Source organism: Nyctereutes procyonoides, unplaced genomic scaffold (genome assembly GCF_905146905.1).
Source record: "Nyctereutes procyonoides isolate TBG_1078 unplaced genomic scaffold, NYPRO_anot_genome, whole genome shotgun sequence".
Lineage (NCBI taxonomy): Eukaryota > Metazoa > Chordata > Mammalia > Carnivora > Canidae > Nyctereutes > Nyctereutes procyonoides.
Window position 1 is genome coordinate 18,133,737 of NW_026575122.1, and position 21,573 is coordinate 18,155,309.

The window sequence follows — 21,573 nt, forward strand, 5'->3', positions numbered from 1 at the left end:
ATACAAAATCTTTAAAAAATAAAATAAATAAATAAAAGTATCACTATAATTTTTAAGTATCTCAAGGCTCCAGTCACTGATGTTATCATCTCAGTACCCTGAACACAGCTCTCTCACCTGCAACCCCTCCTTATTGGTCCTCTAGACAGGGGCCTGCTGTGGACTGCTTGAGCCCCAGCTGCAGGGAGCTTGCTAGATTTACAGCAGTCTTACTGACACCTTCTACTTTATTTTCAAGTCTTTGTGAACCAGCAATAAATTCTGGAGAATATTTTCCCAAGATGCCATATAGCTTTGATTCATCAACTTACTTTCAAGATTTTCAAGATTTTTCAGCATCCTGTACTACATTCAAACTTTGGAAGCCTTCCCAGATTGTCAAATTTGTCTCTCTTCTTGGTCACTGCTACTCTTAGGGGTAATAAGCACCAAAAGATTACATATTAGTCACTGAGCCAGCGCAGCCATTTTTCAGACAAGAAAAGGACCCTGATATTAAAACATGTACCTGCAATTTAGGTAATACATCATAAGTGTTAATACTTCACAACTGAATGCTTATTCTAAACGTTTTACAAGTATTAACTCATTTAATCCAACTAGCAACCCTACCCATGGATAGTATTACAATCTCCATTGTATAGATGACAACACAGAGAAAAGCTAAGCAACTTGACCAGGGTCCAATGAGTGGTTGAGCTAGGATATGGACCCAGACAGACCAGTACCCTCAACCTGTGCTCTTAATCTTCTACACTGTACTGTATCATCAACTACTTTAAAAATTAACACAAATGGGATGCCTGGATGGCTCAGCGGTTTGGTGCCTGCCTTTGGCCTGGAGCGTGATCCTGGAGTCCCAGGATCGAGTCCTACATAGGGGTCCCTGCATGGAGCCTACTTCTACCTCTGCCTGTGTCTCTGCCTCTCTCTCTCTCCCTCTCTGTCTCTCTCATGACTAAAGAAATAAAATCTTAAAAAAATTAAAACACAAAAATATCCTCCTGTGTTCTTCTCTTCTAAAAGTCAACAAAGCTCCCAATACCCCACCAAATAAATTAAGTAGAAAGGAGGTGGTCAAAGGACCCCAACTGATGGAGGACAGGGAAAAGGCAATGTGTCAGCAAGAAACGGAGAATACCAGATGACTGACTCATAAAACATTCTAAATGAACATGGTTGGCCAGTGGAGAGCTCTAAACAGAAACTATTCTATATGGAGTCAAGGACCACCTGCAGTGAGTAAAGCACTTCAAGGTTTTAAAACCTGTCTGGGTCTATACCCTTGCTCCAGTCTGATAGTAGTTATTTTTACAGCAAGTCTACATTCACACTGGAGACCAGCCCACTGCAGTAAAACCCCAAAGTGAGAGTTTAAGACTTATCCCAGGCAATGCCCTGAATTGTTGGTGGTCCATGGTGATTCCTTTGGGACAAAAAAATACATATGAGTGTTCCTTCCATTCAGGGAAAAAATTATATCTTTTTAATTTATCAATTTTTTAAGTAACATTTTATTTCTATACCTCCCTAAATTCTACTCAATAACAGCATCAGCATGAAATTTACAATTACACTATTCCATCAACACGGGTGTGAAATGGCAGAAAACACAACTCAAACTGGCTTAGGTTATTTACCAATTTACCCAGAGCTGGGCTTTTGGCATAGAACAATCTGTGGCTCCCACAACGATACTAGAAACCCAGATACAGTCCCCTCTCTGCTCCACAGTCCTTATCCTGGCTCCACTCAATGGTCTCAAGATGGTGGCTGCAGCTCCAGGCAGTATAACCAAATATCACAGAAGGGTAAAACATTGTTTGTTATTTATTTATTTATGTATTTATTTATTTACTTACTTACTTATTTATTTATGAGAAAGAGCACGAGTGGGAGGGACCATGGGAGAGGGAGAGAGAATCCCAAGCAGGCTCTGAGCTAAGCACAGAGTCCAGCTTGAGGCTCGATTCCACAACCCAAAGATTATGACCTGAGCTGAAACCAAGAGTCAGACACTCAACTGACTACACCACCCAGGTGTCCCAAGAACCCTTTTTGAGTCTCCTCAAACAAAAGGAAATCTTTTCCAAAGTCTCCAGCAGTGTTCCTATCATGTCTCACAGGCCAGAACTGAGATACATCCTCATTTTTGAACCAGGTCTCAGAAAATAAGTTCACCAGAACTGACTTCAAGTTCTGGGACTCTTGACCCTGACTTCATGTTTTTTTAACTGTCCAAGTAATTCTAAAGGTCAGCCAGGCTTTAAAAACCAAGTTAAACTAATCAGAAATAGGGAATCCCTGGGTGGTGGCTCTGCAGTTCAGCACCTGCCTTCGGCCCAGGGCGTGATCCTAGAGACCCAGGATCGAGTCCCGCGTCGGGCTCCCGACATGGAGCCTGCTTCTCCCTCTGCCTGTGTCTCTGCGCCTCTCTCTCTCTCTCTGTCTATCATGAATAAATAAATAAATAAATAATAAACTAATCAGAATTACCCCCTAATCACCTGTCCCTGAATCTCCTGGGTAAAAGTATAGACACTTGAACAAAATTTGGAGAGTCAGAGAAAAATAAATTTAGCTCAGCAAACAAACAGTAGAGTCCATACACTGTACCTGTATGTTTGCAAAAACACTTTCACCCCATTTTATTCAATCTCCAGACTGGGCTTTTGGCAACAGCCCATTTTACAAATGAGGAAACTGAGGCTCAAGTTTACAATGTGAAATTCTTTTAAGTCTTCCAGACTTCCGTATATTTCAATGCAACTGGAATTTGGGAAATTTCCCTCAAAAGGAATTCTCACATGAACCATTTCTCTGAAACATTAAAGAAAGCAAAAAGGAACATTTATGTTGTCCTGAAGAAAACAAAGCAAAAATCAAGGAAATATTAAAGGAAAAAGCAAAGCAAATATTAAAATAGCAAGGCCTAAAAAAAAAAAGTACTAATTCCAAGACTTGGAAGACTCCAATTCTAGTCCTGGCTGCCACTAACAACCTTCTTCAGGTCCGTGATAAGAGCAGGCTCTCTTATGAGGGGCTCTCCAGCTTAACACACACCAAGAAAGCTAGACAATCTAAGCTTACTAAAGAGCATTATGTAACTGTGTAAGTGCTTAGTAACTTTAAGAATAATTTGTTTAAAAAAATTTTTTTTCTTCTAAAACAGAACAAATTATCTCAAGATTGCCTAATGTAAAATTTGTGAGAAAAGCATATATGGCTTATTTCTGTTTCTGGCAAATATGCTAAACATTTCTATGAATCATAAGCTTCTGAAACTATACAGACAGCACATGAAAGGCTCACAAAAGGAGAGACTGTATTAAAAGAGGACACTGGTTATTCCAGGAAAAGAAATACATGAAAAAGAAAAAGGACAAAAAAATCCATTTAAACAAAGACTCCATTGAATTGAGTGAATGATCTCCAAATGTACCACATAAGTCAATGATCCCAGGCTTCTCTCTGGAGCTCCCGCCTACCCCCACTGCTCTGTCCAAATCCACCCTACACACAGATGTCAAATCCTGTCTCAAAACCAACTTTTTCCCATTATGTCAGCCTTCTGCTGACAAACCCTCACTGATTCTCCACAGGATAAAGTCCACATTCCTAACCTCGCTTTTATGACCCTCCATAATCTGAAACTGACCTCTCCCTTCATCCCATTCCTAACTAGTCTCCTCATGGTTCTCAGACACTGTGGTGTTCTGGTTTCTTCTCAGCTGTTTTCAATCTGACAAGTTCTACAAGGTTCTATTCCTTACTTAAAACAACAATTTCCAGAACTTCCAGTCACATGTTCTCATTCTAACCTACGACAAACTCATTTCTGGTAAAGTTAAAATACTTGCTTGTCACTAATTTTTTTTTCTATTTTATTTTTTTAAGATTTTATTTATTTATTCATGAGAGACACAGAGAGGGAATCACTAAATTTTTTAACTTTTACTTATTTTTTTAAAAAATGTATGTATTTGAAAGAGAGAGAGAGAGAGAGAGTGAATGCACACACATGCAGGGATGGGGAGGAGAGGGAGAGAATCTCCAGGAAACTCTGCACTGAGAGCAGAGCCCAACTCTGGGCTAGATCCCAGGATCCTGAGACCATGACCTGAGTCAAAACCAAGAGTCAGTCACTTAACTGATTGAGCCACCCAGGGGCCCCTTAACCTTTTAATATGCATGTGCCTGTGTATCCTTCGTTTCTTCCAGAATTTAGCACAATGTGTTTCTTCAAACACATTCCCTAGATTGGACCACATTCAACTACAGGACAAAATCAGGAGAAGGACCCCTGCCTTATTACCTCTTTGTATCTCAATCCCAATATTTAATGAGTCATAGATGCTAAACATTTCTGATTGCTGCATCACTGAACTTAGCAATGAGCCTTTAAGTCCCACAGAGCTGCCTCCAACTTCTTTAAATATTTATGAATATTCAAAGCATAAGACATCAAAACTACATAAGTCCAACAAGTATGTAGTACATGCAAGAGGGCATCTGACAGGGCAATTAAAAACAGAACTCACTTAAACTCACAATTCTGAAAGTGCACCAAGTGCCATTTTTGCACAATGAAGTGTCAAACATCTGAAAATATAAGCAGTCTGACCTAGCTGATTGCTAGTCTTTCTGCAGCTCCTCCCCCCACCTCACGTCTTTCTCTGACTTCTTGACTAGAAGATGTCATATAGAAAGGCTCAACTGGTTGGGCGAACAACTGACCTACACTGCAATTTCCAAACACGCAGGATCGTTCCAGTGCCTCTAAGAAGTAGGACAAGAGAAATTTAACACAAAAGAATTAAGTGACCTACCCAACTGTAGTGTGGATGGGCCCTAACAGGAAGGGCAAATTAAATGCAGGTGCCCTGACTTAAGTTAGGTGCTCACAGTCTTTTGATAGGAACTAGAGCTAAACTTCAAGGGGCAAGCTGGGCAAACACAGGGTCCTTAACTTTCCCAAAGCATGTAAGCTAAAGTGTTTTTGCTGCCTTGTGGGAAAGACTTTAAGTTCATCAAACATAGTAAGTAAAAAGATACTTTCTGCTTGGTCTCTTAATCATGATCATAAATTATGTTTCTTATGGTAAAGGACAAGAATCAAAAGGAATAAGACAACAGTTCACAAATTCAACAAAGTCTGCATTCTGGAGAGGAAAGCTGACAGCTGGCCCCCCAGATGTACCAGCTGCTGCTGGGACACCAGGCATGTGTCCTGTTGGCAGAAGAGCTAACATGCAGTCACATAAATAGCTTTCTACCAGTGGCCAAACTAGCTTTGCCATCTGCCTCTCCCCATACCAAAGCCTCCCTCCTCATCATCCTAGCTCCAGAGGGAGCTGTACAATCAGTGAGAGAGGAGGTACACTCCCTCAGCCAGTGACACTGGTTAATACCAAGCTGCAGAAGGAAAGAGTCCTCTCCCTCCAGTTCTCTCTCTCTCTCTCTCTCTCTCACACACACACACACACACACACACACACACACACACATTCTCTCTCCCGCCTTCTCCTCACTTCTGCCTACATATGTGGATAATCCCTCCCTAATTCCCACACAACACACACACTTAATGCCAAGGCACTGGACAGCCGTCAACCACATGAGCCCATTAGTCCCAGACCCCAAAGTGATTCCCAATCCTCACCTTGCAACACCAACAAGATCACAGAACCAAAAGGAACCTTGGACATCCCCCAAAGAAGTTGAGTGACTTGCTTCCAAAATTGCAGGGGATGGCTCACACGAAATTCTCCCCTCTAAAACTTATTTCAACTCATTCATTAAATGAATATGTATTGTTCCAGGCACAGTGCTGGGTTCTTGAGACGGTTTGTTCAGTATGTTTTACTCTCTCTCAATGCAAAATGGTGGTAGTGGGGGAGAGTGACGGGGGTACTTTTTCCCAGAGGTGGTGTCTACAGACAAGTGTACAAGGGACTAACTCCCAAAGCTGGGAATTACTGAATTGAGAAACTAGAGAAAAGATAGAAACCCTAACTACACAGACTCGAGAGGCCGGAGACTGCCCTGTCGCCTGCCTGCTGTGTTCTTGAGGAGAAAACAGGACACTCACAGGGGCCCTCTGAGGGGCGGGGGGGCCACAGGTGCGCTCGGGCAGCGCGGCCCCTCGCGGGAGCTACGGCCTCCGGCACCCAACAGCATCCCCGACTCGGTGGTTCGGCCCGTATGTTAGCCCTTGCCTCTCCGAGACCCTCCTCGGCCCAGAAAGATCTAGACAGACCTCTTTCTGCGGCGGCCACTTCCAGCGGGGAGGAAGGCGCCGAGCCTGCCCGGGGGCATTCCCCAGGTGCAGGCCACGCCGGCTCCGGCCAGAAGGCAGGCGGCTGCCCGGGCTGCCAAGCCCCAGTCTCTGAACCCTCCGCAGCCGGGCGGGAAAGCAGCACAGCGCCGGGGGTCCCTCGGCCCTAGTACCGGGAAGGGCCCGGGACGGCGGTATCCGAAATCACCAGCCAGTGCGGTGTAAGTAAGGGTGCAGCCGAAGGGACCTCCGACTAACTCAGCACCCAGCAGGCTTTCAAAGAATGCCCAGGAAAGTCCTCGGGAGAGCTCCCAAGGGGCCGAGGAACCCGGGAAACAGCTCTAGGGCGCAATCCGCCGAGAGCCCGGCGGGTCGCGCAGGGGGCCCCGCCGGGGGGGCCCGGGCCTCGGGTCCTGCCTCCCCCGCTCCGCCGGCGGCGGACCCGGCCACGCGCCCGCCCGTGTCCCTCGCGGCCTCTCGCCGCGCCGCAGGCTGCCCGCGCCGGGTCCCCGCTTACTTTTGGTCGCGGCGATGAGGTTCTTCCCGTCCTTGATGAGCTCTTTTATGAACTTGTTGGTCCTCTCCAGCTCCGCTTCGTGGGCGCGGATCCTCTCCCTGAACCACGGGCTGTCGAGGTAGCAGTCGCTGAACTCCAGAGGCTGCAGCCCCATGACGGCCGCGCTCCGCCGCCGCCCCCGCCGCGCGCGACAGCCGGAGCCGGGCTCCGCGGCCGCGGGCAGGTGCGGGGCGCGCGCAGGGAGACCCGGGGAGGCGCGCGGCGCGGACGTGTCCGTGGGAGCCCGAGCGAGCGTGCACGGCGGCGCCCCGATCCCGGCAGCCCCCGCCGCTCCCCGCCGCTCCCCGCCGCTCCCCGCCGCTCCCCGCCGCTCTCCGGCGCCCGCGGCCCCGCCCCGCCCCGCCCCCGCGCCGCAGACCCTCCCCGAGGCTCGAGCCGCCCCGCCCCGCCCCGCCCCGCCCCGCGCCGCGGCCCCCGCTCGCCCCCCCGCACCCCGCCTTCCTTCTCCCTCCCTTCTCTCCCCCGGGCGCACATGCCCCTCCTCTTCCTTTCGCGCCACACTCGGGCTAGAGCTCCGTCCCGCGGCTCTCCCCACCCCCGGGGTGCGCGCCCCCCCTGCTCCCCTCCTGGGGGCGGTGACTCGGGGTCGGCTCCGCGAGGCCGGGAGCTCGGCCCGGACGGGGAAGGGCCGTCCTGCAGCCCCCGGGAGACGGCAACTCACCGGTCTGACTTGCCCGGGGAAACGACTGACTCCTTGACCTCCTGTATCCTGGGAGCTGCGAACGTTCCGCACGCCGGGCTCGCTCTTCCCCATTCCGGTTCCCCGTGTCAAGGAGAATGCGGGCTAAATCTCTGCTTTCATCGAAAGCTTTGCACGGGCAGGAAGAGAGCTCTTATTACACTTCTGCGCATCCACATCGATCACTTTGGAGGGAGGGACACGGTGGACAAACTACTGAAAAAGTTGTCTCTGTTGTATTCAGATTTAATTTGCTTCGGTAGGTGGAGAGGATCCTTACTGTTCTCAAAATAACCACTGGAAAACAAATGCCAGGTTTCACGAGGTGGGGGTGACGATCAGAGGAGAATTTATGTCAGCACACATGGAAAAGCATTCTGTGTCTTCTGAAACAGAACTCAGATAGGTCTCCAGAAAAGTTAAGACTTTTTAAGTAACTGAATTTATACCTAAAAGAAATCAGTTCACTGCAGTAACTTTTTATAATGGCAACTAACAATTTAGTAAGCAATTCTTATGTGCCAGGCACACACCAGGAACTCTACATGCATTTTTTTTTTTACAAGCCCACAACGTATGTTTATATATACAGGTTTACTAAAGATGTTGATATACACCAAGAAACTTCAAACAGACTCTTTAAAACGTTCAGACTCAGCTCTGGGTAATTACAGGTCTGTTTGGACAGCATGTTGTAGGAGTGTAACCCTCAGGAACAAGTTAAATAAGCCTCCTACTCAATGACTTCTTTTGTTACAAAATAGCACCGCGTGCAGGGGACCCACAGAAAAACAGATAAACATTATTGCTTTAATGTCCATCTGCCAGACAGTTCAAAATATTTTACAGATAACTTTGAGGCTAAAGTTTGAGGCTTTGTGTTCCTGCTAAAATCAGCAGGGGGCTGGATTCTACAGAGAAGAGAAGAGGCAAATAAAGACGGAAAGACACAAGAATAGAAGGGATGTTAACCTGTCAAAACAAACAGACCGACAGGCAATCCTCTGGACAAAACCCTGAAGTTATCCTCCTAAAGAGGGGCTGCTGACACACGTAAATGTGTTAAACATAAAGTTAACATGTGAACCAGCAACTCCACTCCCTAGGTGTATCCCCAAGGCAAAGGAAATCATAGGTCTGCACAAATGTTCATAATAGCCAAAAAGTGGAATCAACCCTAATGTCAATCAAGTGGTGACGAGTGGCTAAAGACAATGTCTGTATCCATACAGCAGAATATTAATCTACTAATGGAATATTAATAGAAAAAAATTGAATACTGATGCATGCTACAACACAAGGAACCTTGAAAACACTGTGCTGAGTGAAAGAAGACAGTCACAAAAGACCACATATATTATTCAATTCATGTCAGATGGCCAGAAATCTGTCTCTATAGAGACAGAAAGTAATTAGTTGTTGCCAGAAGCTGGATGGTTGGTGTGGGAGATAGAGTAAGGGTTTCCTTTGGGGATGGTGAAAGTAATTTAAACTTAGATTTTGGTAATGATTGCACAAGTCTATACTGAAAATTATTAAACTGTACACTTTAAATGGGTGATTTTCTTTTGATATGTGAAACGTCTCAATGACAAAGTTTTTTAAAAGGGGGCGGGGCTGCTCCAGAAGTGCCTCTCTTTCCACTTTCTACTCCCAGCCACAAAAACTCTGGTTCAGGGCAGCCCAGGTGGATCAGCGGTTTAGCACCATCTTCAGCCCAGGGCATGATCCTGGAGACCTGGGATCGAATCCCACATCAGGCTCCCTGTGTGGAGCCTGCTTCTCCCTCTGCCTGTGTCTTTGCTTCTCTCTCTCTCTATCTCTCATGAATAAATAAATAAAGTCTTAAAAAAATAAAAAATAAAAAACCTCTGGTTCATTCACTGTGGCCAGTTCTGACGATATTTAGATATTTGGAGCAAAACGAGTTGTTTAAAATAATTTTACAACATCACAAAAACATTGTTATTTCTGTCTTTATACACACACATGGTGTTAAAGAGCCAGTGAATATGAATTTTAATTTTTTTTAAGATTTTGTTTATTTATTCATAGAGACACACAGAGAGAGAGGTAGAGACACAGGCAGAGGGAGAAGCAGGCTTATTAATTCAATACTCAAAGGTCTACTGTGATCACCAAGAGTGGAAGGGCCTAGTTTAGTTTATTCAATAACATCTTGTACTATGCTTGGTAGAGATTATCAGTAACTGTGAAATGCGTGAGAAGTATGGCCAAGTAAAGGGAAACCTTATGGTAAAATGGAGAGTTAGAAATTTAGGGACTCCTAGTCACCTTCACTCCTTAGTAGTTGTACCAGCTTAGCAAAGGTAAATTTTCTCTAAATCTCAGGCTTGCCATCCATAGCATGGAGATGATGGCTTTGCAACTGCAAGTTGGTTGAGAAGATTTAATAAAATTGTTTTTGTAAAGTCACTGCTGAAAGTAATACTGATGATCAGGAGAAGGAGGGGGTTGGGAGGGTAGGCTGAAGACAGGAGGAAGAGGAGATGAAAATTACATTCCATCATTACTGGAAAAGTGGAGGATGGGGAGGCAGGGGGCAGTCTACTCTATTAAAATCACATAAGGGATCCCTGGGTGGCGCAGCGGTTTGGCGCCTGCCTTTGGCCCAGGGCGCGATCCTGGAGACCCGGGATCGAATCCCATGTTGGGCTCCCGGTCCATGGAGCCTGCTTTTCCCTCTGCCTGTGTCTCTGCCTCTCTCCCTCTCTCTCTCTCTGTGACTATCATAAATAAATAAAAATTTTAAAAAAAATCACATAAGACAGAATTCAAGGAAAATGATTACAAAAGCAGATACTACTGAGTTCCTAGGTCTCATTTTTGTTCATTCATTCTTCCCACAAATATTTGTAAAGTTTCTATATGAACTATGTACTATGCTAGATTGGTGATACAGCAGGACACTAAACAAACAGTATCTGTCCTTACTGTGCTTTTGTTCTCTGGAGGGAAATTGACACAGTACCCCTCCCCCCAAAAAAAAAACAAGCAAACAACAACAATAACAAAAAGGAAAAAAATACATACACACAAATATATATCTAATTTAAAGTGAAATTGCCATACAGTTAAAGAGTGCATGAGAAATTATAATTGAGGACCTGATGTAAATCAAGAGCAGAGTCAGGAAGATTTAATGAGAAGTGTCATTTAATCAGTGACCAGAAGAATCAGTAAGAATTAATCATTACACAGGGGGCTTTGAGAGCAGAGTAGTCCAGGCAGAGAAGCAGCCTGTGCAAGCCTCTTGAATGGGAGAGAGTCTGGTACATTCCAGAGACAAAAGAGGTCAGGTGGGTGGGGCACCTGGGTGGCTCAGGGGTTGAGCATCTGCCTTTGGCTCAGGTCACAATCCTGGGGTCCTAGAATTGAGTCCCACATCAGGCTCTGCACAGGGAGCCTGCTTCTCCCTCTGCCTATATCTCTGCCTCTCTGCATGTCTCACAAATAAATAAATAATTTTTTTTTAAAAAGGGGGGGGGGAGGAGAGAGAGGTCAGGTGACTGAAGCATACATAGGTGAGAGAAACTGGCTCAAGGCAGCACAGGGTGGTAAGAGGGCAGGCAGGGGCCAGATGGCACAGAGCCTCATAGACCATATTCAGGATTTTGGATTGTATTGTAATGCTATTGGGAGCCTTTGAAGAATATTCAGCATGATGGTGATGTGATCTGGTTTGTGTTTTCTCTCTAGCTGGTGTGTGGAGAATGGGAGTCTAGAGGGACAACTTTTGGAGTCATCTGGGCAAGAAATGGTATAGCTTTACCCTCTAAGCAGCAATGGAGACAGAAACAGATCGAAATATATTGTAGAGGGAGATTCTGGGAGTTAACAATGGCCTGGATATTAGAAATGAGGAAGGTGTCAAAGATGGCCCCCCCCCAGGCTATTATCATGATAAGTAATGTGGGTGGATATGAACTTTACTAAACATTCAGCAAAGGAATGGAAAGGAAAACATGGGATAAGAAGTCCATGTGGTGGTGCTAATTGATGTTGACTGGGATGGACAAGATGAGTTGCAGTTTCAGACTCATTAAGTTTTAGGTGCCTGGGAGACATTCAAGTATGTATGTCAGGTAAGCATTGTCATGCTTTGCTGAGTGCTTGGATTAGTTAAGTATTTGAAACAATGCAAATTGGTCAGGTTCCAGTCTAGGTAAAGTAGAGGTTAATACAGATGAACCTCTTTATGTTGGTTCTGCTATGTACAATGTTGTCTTCCCTGATGAGTAACAATGTTGCCACCTATAAAGTCAAATGTGGGTTCTACTCAATCTTTGGATATGTTTCAGGCTGAGTCAGTTAGAATTAGGTTCAGACACACTGTAACAGAAAATCCAAAATAACATAGTTTAAATTACTCTCTCATGTAAAAGTCCAGAAGTAAATAGTCTGATATGATTCTACAATCGCCAGGGAAGCACTGGGCTCCATCCTCAGTTTCACCTCATAATACATGGTGGCTCCCAGAGCTTCCTCTGTGAAGGAGGACGGGAAAGGATAAAAGTGTGCATCGTTCCCCGCCCCCCACCAGCTGAGTCAGCATTTTGTTCACCTTCCTGCAGGTCTTAGACATTTCTGCTTTTCATCTCATTAGCCAGAACTTAGTCACATGGCCATACTTCACTGCAAGGGAAAATGGAAAATGTGGTATTTTATCCAAGGACACTGCCACCTAAATGAAACTTGAATTTTCTTACAAAGAGAAAAAGGACAATATAGATTTTGAGCAGGAACCTAGCAATCTCTGCTGCAGCCTGACACCTTATGAGTGAGGTATATAAGTTACAGCTATGGCAAAATGTAAATGATATAAAGAGAAGAAAAGCAAGATAAATCTTTGGGTGTCTTTCAGACTGTATCAGGCTGCTTTTCCTCACAAGTATTAAGGGGGGAAATGCCAAAATAATGCAAACAAGAAATTATTGGTCATATCACTAAAATCCACCCTGAAGAGAGAGGACAGTCTTCTGTAGATTTATTACGACTTTATTTTTCTGTGATTTTTCTCAGCTCTGCATCAGCCAAGTATTGACTTTAGCTTCTTGGAAGCTTCCTTTGTGAGAATTGAATGGCTTCACCATTTCCAGATTTATCTATAAACAATGTCACTTCCTGCACTAAAAGATGCTCCCCTATCACATCTACTTCAATCTGGGCATCAAACCAGTTTGAGAGACTGCCATGCTCTATCCTGGTTAAACCTAGAGGCTTCTCCCTCAAATGATCAACTAAGGCAGAGGTGGGGGGTAATGCCAAGTAGCCCATCTAGAGGCCACCCTTTGAGTGGGGGTGACCAATGCAGGTAGGCATCTTGCAATCCATTGAGGGCCATAATAAAGCAAAAAGGCAGAGAAAGGGCAAATGCCTTCTTTCTTTTTGAGTTGACATGTCCATCCTCTCCTACCCTCAGATATTGGTGCTCCTGGTTCTCCTGCTTCAGACATGGCCTGGGACTTATACCACCAGCTTTCCTGGTTCTTCAGCTTTCAAGTAGAAGACTGTGGGACTTCTCAGTATTGTGTATATATATATCCTTCGTGCTTCATATCCAAGATATGAAGATGCTATACAATAAGTGTGCAAACTAGTAATCTATAAAATATAATGGTGAAAGCTGTACAACAATGTAAATATACTTAATCTCACTTACCTGTACGCTTAGAATGGCTAAAATGGTAGACTTTATATTATGTGTAATATACTACAACAAAAATAATACATATATTTATACCACAATAAAAACATATATTTATGTATTCCATTGGTTGGTTCTGTTTTTCTGGAGAACCCTGAATATACTCTGTATTTTCCAGGGGTGCTGTGGATACATGCGTGTGCTGTGGGGAAACTATTACTCATGCCTCTAATATTGAGAGTACCCACTATATGCCAGGGAGGACCCTAGAACTAAGAAGACAACAAGTAAACAAAACAAGCACTTTTGTGAAGGAAATAATTCATGCCCTCATGGATTAATATTCTCCAGTCAGAGAGAGAGAACATATCAAATAATTACAAATATAAATATTAAACAAAATCACTGATAAGTGCTAGGAAAGAGCTGTACATGATACTACATACAAAATGAATTTGGCCTTTTCTGAGATGTAAGTGAGGAATTAACCATAGAGCTGAGTGAAAGCTGATGGATGAGGAGTTAATGGGTACAGGTGAAGAGGATATGATCTAGAGAAGGGAGAAACATGCCCAGTGAAACTTTGGTCAGAGACCTAGTAAAAGAAACTGAAAAAGGCTGGGATATCTCTGTGTTTCTTATGAGTAAATAAATAAAATCTTTTAAAAAATATTTTATTTTATTCATGAGAGAGGCAGAGACATAGGCAGGGGGAGAAGCAGGCTCCCTGCGGGGAGCTCCATGCAGAACTCAATCCCAGGATCCTGGGATCACAACCCAAGCCAAAGGCAGACACCCATCCACTGAGCCATCCAGGTGCCCCAATAAATAAAATCTTGAAAGGAAGGAAGGAAGGAAGGAAGGAAGGAAGGAAGGAAGGAAGGAAGGAAGGAAGGAAGGAAGGAAGGGAGAAAGAAAGAAAGAAAGAAAGAAAGAAAGAAAGAAAGAAAGAAAGAAAGAAAGAAAAGAAAGAAAGAAACTGAAAAAGGCTGTCTGGCTCAAGCATCATGGGCTGACGCCTGAAAAGGGAATAAGTACCCATCCATCTGCAACTGCACCAGGCTTAGCTCTTTTCTTCCAGAACACTCAGCATGGGGTTCAGAAACCCTCTAGGATTTCCTGATTGTTTTTAGGGGATGTTCACCTTTTCTAGCACCTTGAGACACAACTTGGAAGAATTTAGACCTCAAGAAAGTACCAGAACTATTCCACTTAAGACAACAAATATTGGGATGCCTGGGTGGCTCATTCACTTAAAGCATCTGACTTCCGCTCAGGTCATGATCTCAGGGGTCCTGGGATCCTGCCTTGTGTTGGGCTCCCTCCTCAGCGGGGAATCTGTTTCTCCCTCTCCCTCTCCCTCTTGCTCTCTCTCTCCCTCTCACTCTTGCTCTCGCTCTGCCCCTCCCTTGCTGGCTTGCTCTCTCTCTCTCATATATAAGTAAATAAAATCTTTTAAAAAAAAAAAAAGAGCAAATATTAAGTACCTGGAATGAGCAAGACACTGTGGAAAGTGCTGCAAGAAATACCAAGGTGAGACCATTCCTAGTCTCCAGGCCTCTACAATCTGGTGTACACTAGCCATGGAGAATAAGCGGCATAGGGAGAATTATAAACAAAACACATTGCTGCCTGGTCCAGGTACCCTGGGAGCCTGGCTAAGAAGTGGACATCCCCAGGAAAGTCAGGGTGGAGAAATGGGAAATGGATATGGCAGGGGGGCTATAGGAGGGATTTTTCCAATTCCCTTACATATAAGTTAAAATCTTCTGAAGAAATCTAGGACTCTTCTAACTTTGGAGTTAGAAGAACCTGGCTCAAAAAGATGTGGGTCAAGACACACAACCAGTACCTTCCTCGGGTAGAATGCCCTGTCAGCGAAATCCACTGCTTTTCCTGCCCCTAGATTCGGAGAGACTTGGCATGGAGAAGAGGGAGCTAGGTATATTATATATTATATAATAACATTATAATTATAATATATATAATTATGTTTTATATGCTGACGTATATCAGTAGGCACTCCCCACTGCCCACAGATCTCTCAAACACTGCCCTCCTTTCTATAACATGTGAATCAATTGACCAAAGTAGAGACCTTGTACTTCATTTGATCCAGATAGCAATGAATATTTTTTTAAAAGTGTTAGTAGAAGGAAAAAGGAGATCTCTAAAGAGTGTATTTTTCCCAGGAATGCAAATGCCCCTGCTACTACCCAGAGAGAAGTTTCACAGGGTGAACCTCAACTGGGCAATTATTCAGTCACTGGAAAGCCAGTCTACAATGATCAGAGCTACACTTTCTGAGTCCATCAGCATTTCAGTAAAATAGAAAATGAAAAAGTTTAAATACTCGTGTGTTATCTTTTGACCCAATGATTCCAGACCTGGTAATTTGTCCTAAGAAAATATTTGTTTTTAATGTATGTGCTTAGGACTATTTATTGAAGGATAGAAAACAAAAGGAAGCAATCTAACAACTGGAAAATCATAAAATAAATCAGTACATATCAACTCAACAGATTCATGAGTACATGGGCTTTAATGCCATTAAAATGATCACTTTTTAAAATATTTTATTTATTTATTTATTCATGAGAGACACAGAGAGGGAGGCAGAGACACAGGCAGAGGGAGAAGTGAGCTCCTTCCAGGGAGCCTGATGTGGCACTCGATCCTGGACCCCGGGATCACGCCCTGAGCCAAAGTCATATGCTCAACCACTGAGCCACTCAGGCATCCCATGATCACTTTTTTTGCTCTTAGTGGTAGATAATGGCATTTTTGGATGCTTGGCCTTCATTCCCACTTCCCAAAAGCACCCTGATTTTCACCTGGGTAATTATTTTCCCACATAGCATGAAGTCTTGGTAAAATTCATGTGCCTGCCTCACACTAGGGAATCCAAAGAGATCCCTGGAGATTCCTTCTGCTAATCCTTCCTCTCAGATCTGCCACTGCCAAGGGCAGGGCACATGCCCTAAACTCAGCCAACCAGACTCTTTTTCCCAGGACTTTGACTCTAAAGCATAGCAAAGCACTGACAGAAGAAACAGAGTTCATCTGTTCCAGCCAAGAGTGTCAAAAGAGACCTGCTGCCTGGCAGGCTATCCAGCTTCTTGTTCCAAGGCTGGCATGCCAAGCTGTTGTCCTTTCACAATTTTCTCCTGGATGTGTCACTTTTTAAATAGAATTTTACGATAAATAATTGCATTCAAAAGTTTTTGTTTGTTTGTTTTTGTAGGCTCCACACCCAGCGCAGAACCCAGTGGAGGGCTTGAACTCACAACCCTAGATCAAGACCTGAACCAAAATCAAGAGTCAGATGCTCAACCAAATGAGCTACTCAGGCACCCTAACAACTGAAAAGATTTTTTTTTTTTTCAAATTAAGCCAATGTGAGTTCCTGGATCTACCCTGCATGTGATCTCCTGCCACGGTCTCACCTAGAAGTGCATGAGACACACGTACAGTGAACAGAGTTCTTACTTTGACAAGTAGAAAATCTGAAAGGTGACCAAGGATAACCTATCTCTCTTTGATCTTTGCAGAAGCAATGTAACCAACACACTTTCAAGAAGGGCACTTATCAGGACAATGAAGCTCCCTGGGATATGACCAGGTAGGGACAGTTACTCTTTCCAGTGGCCATCAGAGTAGTTTACACTGCTACTCTTGCTGTTTGATGTATCAGCCAATTTTAGAACGACCAATGCGGGAACCTGCAAGATAAATGAAGTTGCCAGGTCATCAGGGTCAACATGATGCATGAAAACTTCAGGTTAAATATAAGATATAAAAGGAAATGAGGGGAGATGCCTGGGTGGTTCAGTGGTTTGGCGCCTGCCTTCGGTCCAGGGCATTATCCTGGAGTCCCAGGATCAAGCCCTGCAGATCCCACACTGGGCTTCCTTTGTGGAGCCTGCTTCTCCCTCTGCTTGTGTCTCTGCCTCTCTCTGTGTCTCTCATGAATGAATAAATAAAATCTTTAAATAAATAAATAAATAAATAAATAAATAAATAAATAAATAAATAAATAATAAATAAGGAAATGAGGATTTACTAGAGCTGCCCTAGAGCATATAGACAGTGGTCTGAACTCTATGGCTATAGTTACATAACCTAATACTCTACTGTTTGCTAACTATTTTTTTGTATTAAAAAAATTTGGCAGAAATGAGCTAAAAGAGTGCATGTCTAGTGAAACATTAAATTCTGATTTCCCATTTCTCAAAAACGTTGCTAATGAACTTGTCAAATGTTTGTCAGTATTTCTTATCTTCCAAGGGGTATGCACAGTGACATGCCTAACCACATGAAAACCAGAGGGCCCAATGCCACTAAAAAGTTTAGCATCTACTTCAAAAGTTAGAATTTATGAAGAAACCTGGGCCCAAAGATGGTAATTTAATATGTTAGCCATAGCAGAGCATTTATATATTACTCCATGACATATGACTTTTCCCTTAGACCAAATTACTATTCTTCTAAATTAATTGTTTCACTTATTCTAGGATATTTTTAAAAGATGTTATTTATTTATTCATGAGAGACACAGAGAGAGAGGCAGAGACACAGGCAGAGGGAGAAGCAGGCTCCCTGCAGGAAACCATCTGTGGAACTCAGTCCCAGGACTATGGGATCACACCCTGAGCCAAAGGCAGATGCTCAACCGCTGAGGTACCCAGGAGTCCCTACTTATTCTAGGATTTCTTATGGCATTACATAAGATGAAACATTAATGTGTGGGCTTCACTAATGGGATAATAAGTGCAAAAATTTAAATATATCAGTAAGGGTACAAAGAAAGATGTAGAACTTCTAGTGGTCACCCATACCCAATTTTCTTTTAGGTAGCATGGGAGGAATATACTTGTCACCCTCCACTGTGTTTTTTTTTTTTCCTCCACTGTGTTATTAGTTGTAACCAAGTTCTTATTAAGTGGCATGTGCCATTTCCAGGCTGAAGCATTTGACTGCTGCCTCAAAGCTCACACTTTCTTGCCCTGCCTCAGCAATCATGCAAACTATTAAGCAATTACATGATTGGGTCTCCATTAGCCTGAACCTCTGAAAGACTGAGAAGCATGTGTACTTGCTGACTGGCATCAAATATGTAACTTGACTGAAGAATAAATTCTTGTTGTGTAAGCCACAAGATTTTGGATTTGCTACCATGGTACAGCCTGTCCTATTCTAATACAGAAGAATTCTAAGACATTAGGAAGGGGGGAGAGTATTGCTGATGGGATTGAATAACAGAGCAAGATAATGGCAATATTTTTTAATATTTATTTTTAAATTTTTCTTTGTTTAATGGATACTGAGTTTCTGTCTGGGATGATGAAAGAGTTCTGGAAGTAGTGGTGTCGGTTGTATATTATGAATGTACTCAATACTACTGAATTATATACTTAAAAGTGATTAAGGGGGGATTCCTGGGTGGCTCAGAGGTTTAGCACCTGCCTTTGGCCCAGGACGTGATCCTGGAGTCCCGGGATCAAGTCCCATGTCAGGCTCCACGGATGGAGCCTGCTTCTCCCTGTGCCTGTGTCTCTACCTCTCTCTCTCTCTTTCTCTCTATGTCTATCATGAATAAATAAATAAAATCTTTTTAAAAAAGTGATTAAGATAGTAAATTGTATGGTGTGTATATTTTACCACAATAAAAAAAAATCACCAATATGAAGTTTTTCTACCAAAGTCTCCCAGTAATTATGAGGGTTGGGAAAATAGTTATTCATATATTATTGTTGATAATATAAATAGGTACTTCTTTCTGGAAGCAATTTTGGTGATACTTATTAAATGGCCTTTGAAATATAATGCCATTTTTTATAATGCCATTTTATATAAAAAAAAGAAATATGATACCATTGATTCATTTATTTCCCTTCTGGGAATTTTACCTAAAATTTAAAAAATAGTAATTTATAAAGCTTTATGTTAAGTGATCTTAATTATAGCATGGGTTTTAAAAGCCAAAAATGTGAAATGGTCTAAACTTGACCATGGTGGGCTGGTTAAGCAATTTAGGATATATTCAAACAATTGAGCTATGTATGTAGCTATCTAAAATTATAGTATAGAAGAATATTTAATAAGAAATTTTAAAGAAATGCTCTAATATAATGTTAAATGAAAAAGATACAAAGACTAGGTCTTCTTAAGTTGAGTAATAAGTTCTTAGATGTAAGATTAGTTTGACAGTATTGATTTTTTTTTCAATTTATTTATTCGTGAGAGACACAGAGAGAGAGAGAGAGGCAGAGACACAGGCAGAAGGAGAAGCAGGCTCCCTAAAGGAAGCCCAAAGTGAGACTCAATCCTGGGACTCTGGAATCACGTCCTCAGCCAAAGGCAGATGCACAACCACTAAGCCACCAGGCGTCCCTGACAGCATTGATTCTTAGTGAATCTATGCTGACTTTCTATTTCTAAGATTATTTTCTAATATTGTTAACTGTGGTTACATGATTACAACTACAAGTTCTCTAAATATCTCAGGACACAATTTATCTGGGCATAAAAACAAACTCATTAAAATAATTCAATTAACTTAACTGTTTCTTACCTTCGTTGCATTTATGGTCCCTCCTACCATTACTTTTTTACCCTTTTCATATGAAGATAATTACTGAGAGAAGAATGGAGAAAAAGAGGCATTGTTTAGTTCTGCTTTCTCTATTATCTTTTAACATTACATCATCTTTCCTCAGTCTTTATGGTTTTGTTCTTGCTATGAACATGACCTTACAAGGGCCCTCAATCACCACCACCCCTCCTCTTTTTAAAAGTATTTTTCACATCTCTAAGTTCATCATGGATTCTGCTTTTCCCAGTTTTATTATTCAAGGGTCACGCTGCTCTCTAGTATTTATGTAAATGTACACATCTATCCATCATTTCATATTTTGGGCTCTGTAAGGGAGTGCCTCTGCAGTCACTCTTGGTGTTTTAAAATACCTTTTTCTTCCCTACTGGGATTATTTAGGACAGTAGTCTTTGGGTGCCTGGGTGGTTCAGTTGGTTAAGCATCTGCCATCGGTTCAGGTCATGATCCTAGGGTCCTGGGATGGAGTCCCACATCAGGCTCCCTGCTCAGAGAGTTGCCTGCTTCTCCCTCTCTCTCTGCCCCTCCCCTGCTTGTGCTCTCTCTCACTCTCAAATAAGTAAATAAAATCTAAAAAAAAAAAAAAAAAAAAAGATAATAGTCTTTAACCTGAGTTATAGAAACACTCACAAGTATGTGAATACTTTCCAAGGAGCACTGTTGTCAGGAGAAATTTTATTTCCAGATCCTCAACTTTCATTTGTCCTTTTTCCTAAAACTGATCTATCCACAAAAACATTTTGCAAGTTCTCCTACCCACCTCCCCTTTCACAGTGACCCTTCTCTCAAGGAAGGGTCATCTGCAACCTTGTCCCAAGATGTAAAATCTCAAGGGTACCAAGGGGACAATTTGAAATATTATTTCTGGAAGCCTTCTGTAATGATTAAGCCACCATAGTGATTTTTGTCTTTCCCTGTCTTATGCATATTTCTGTTAAAGGTGAGGTATAGCCTTAGAAACCATCCCACTGAGATATTCTGAATATGGTATAGAGTGAGTTGGTAGGAGTGATGACAATTTCCCTTTATTAACTTGTCTCTCCCATCCTTAAATATAACTAAAGAATACACAGTTCTTTTTTTTTTTAAATTAGACACACACACACACACACACACACACACACACACAGGGAGAAGCAGGCCCCATGCAGGTAGCCTGATGTGGGACTCGATCCTGGGTCTCCAGGATCATGCTCTGGGCTGAAGGCGGCACTAAATCACTAAGCCACAGGGGCTGCCCAAGAATACACAGTTCTTAAGGAAGAGACTCATGAAAGTAAATAAACTCAAGGTCTTTAAGAAACACTGAACCCTATAAATGGCTCTCTTTATCTCCTTTTTAATTATTTTATTTTATTTTTTAAAAAGATTTTATTTATTTATTAATGAGAGACACAGAGAGAGAAGCAGAAACACAGGCAGAGGGAGAAGCAGGGAGCCTGATGTGGGACTCAATCCTGGTACTCCAGGATCAGGCCCTGGGCCAAAGGCAGGCACTAAACCACTGAGCCACCCAGGGATCCCCTATCTCCTTTTTTTTTCCCCCATATCCTTTTTTAAAATAAACTGTCTTCCTCTTTCAGTCTCTCAATATTCTTTTTTTCTTTTTTTTAAAGATTTGTTTATTTGAGAGAGAGAGGGAGAGAAAGCATGTGTGAGTGGGGGCAAAAAGAAGAGAATCTTCAGAATCCCCACTAAGTGTGGACCCAGGCCTGGGACTTGATCTCGCTCCTGAAATCATGACCTGAGCCGGATCCAA

At 42.9% G+C, this 21,573-nt stretch overlaps 1 protein-coding gene and 1 long non-coding RNA gene across 2 annotated transcripts in view; both read right to left on the reverse strand.

Moving 5' to 3' along the window:
• The window catches only part of ARHGAP10 (Rho GTPase activating protein 10), a 310,929-nt gene extending 303,826 nt beyond the window's left edge, over positions 1-7,103 (reverse strand). Inside the window, 1 exon segment of the mRNA XM_055336297.1 lies at positions 6,795-7,103. Coding sequence (XP_055192272.1) covers positions 6,795-6,948 — 154 coding nt within the window. The 5' untranslated portion in view covers positions 6,949-7,103.
• A 9,501-nt stretch (positions 7,104-16,604) lies between these two features.
• LOC129516841 (uncharacterized) overlaps positions 16,605-21,573 on the reverse strand; it is a 37,158-nt gene continuing 32,189 nt past the window's right edge. Inside the window, exon 3 of the long non-coding RNA XR_008665880.1 lies at positions 16,605-16,923. This is a non-coding gene — a long non-coding RNA (uncharacterized LOC129516841). The remainder of the gene's footprint in view (positions 16,924-21,573) is intronic.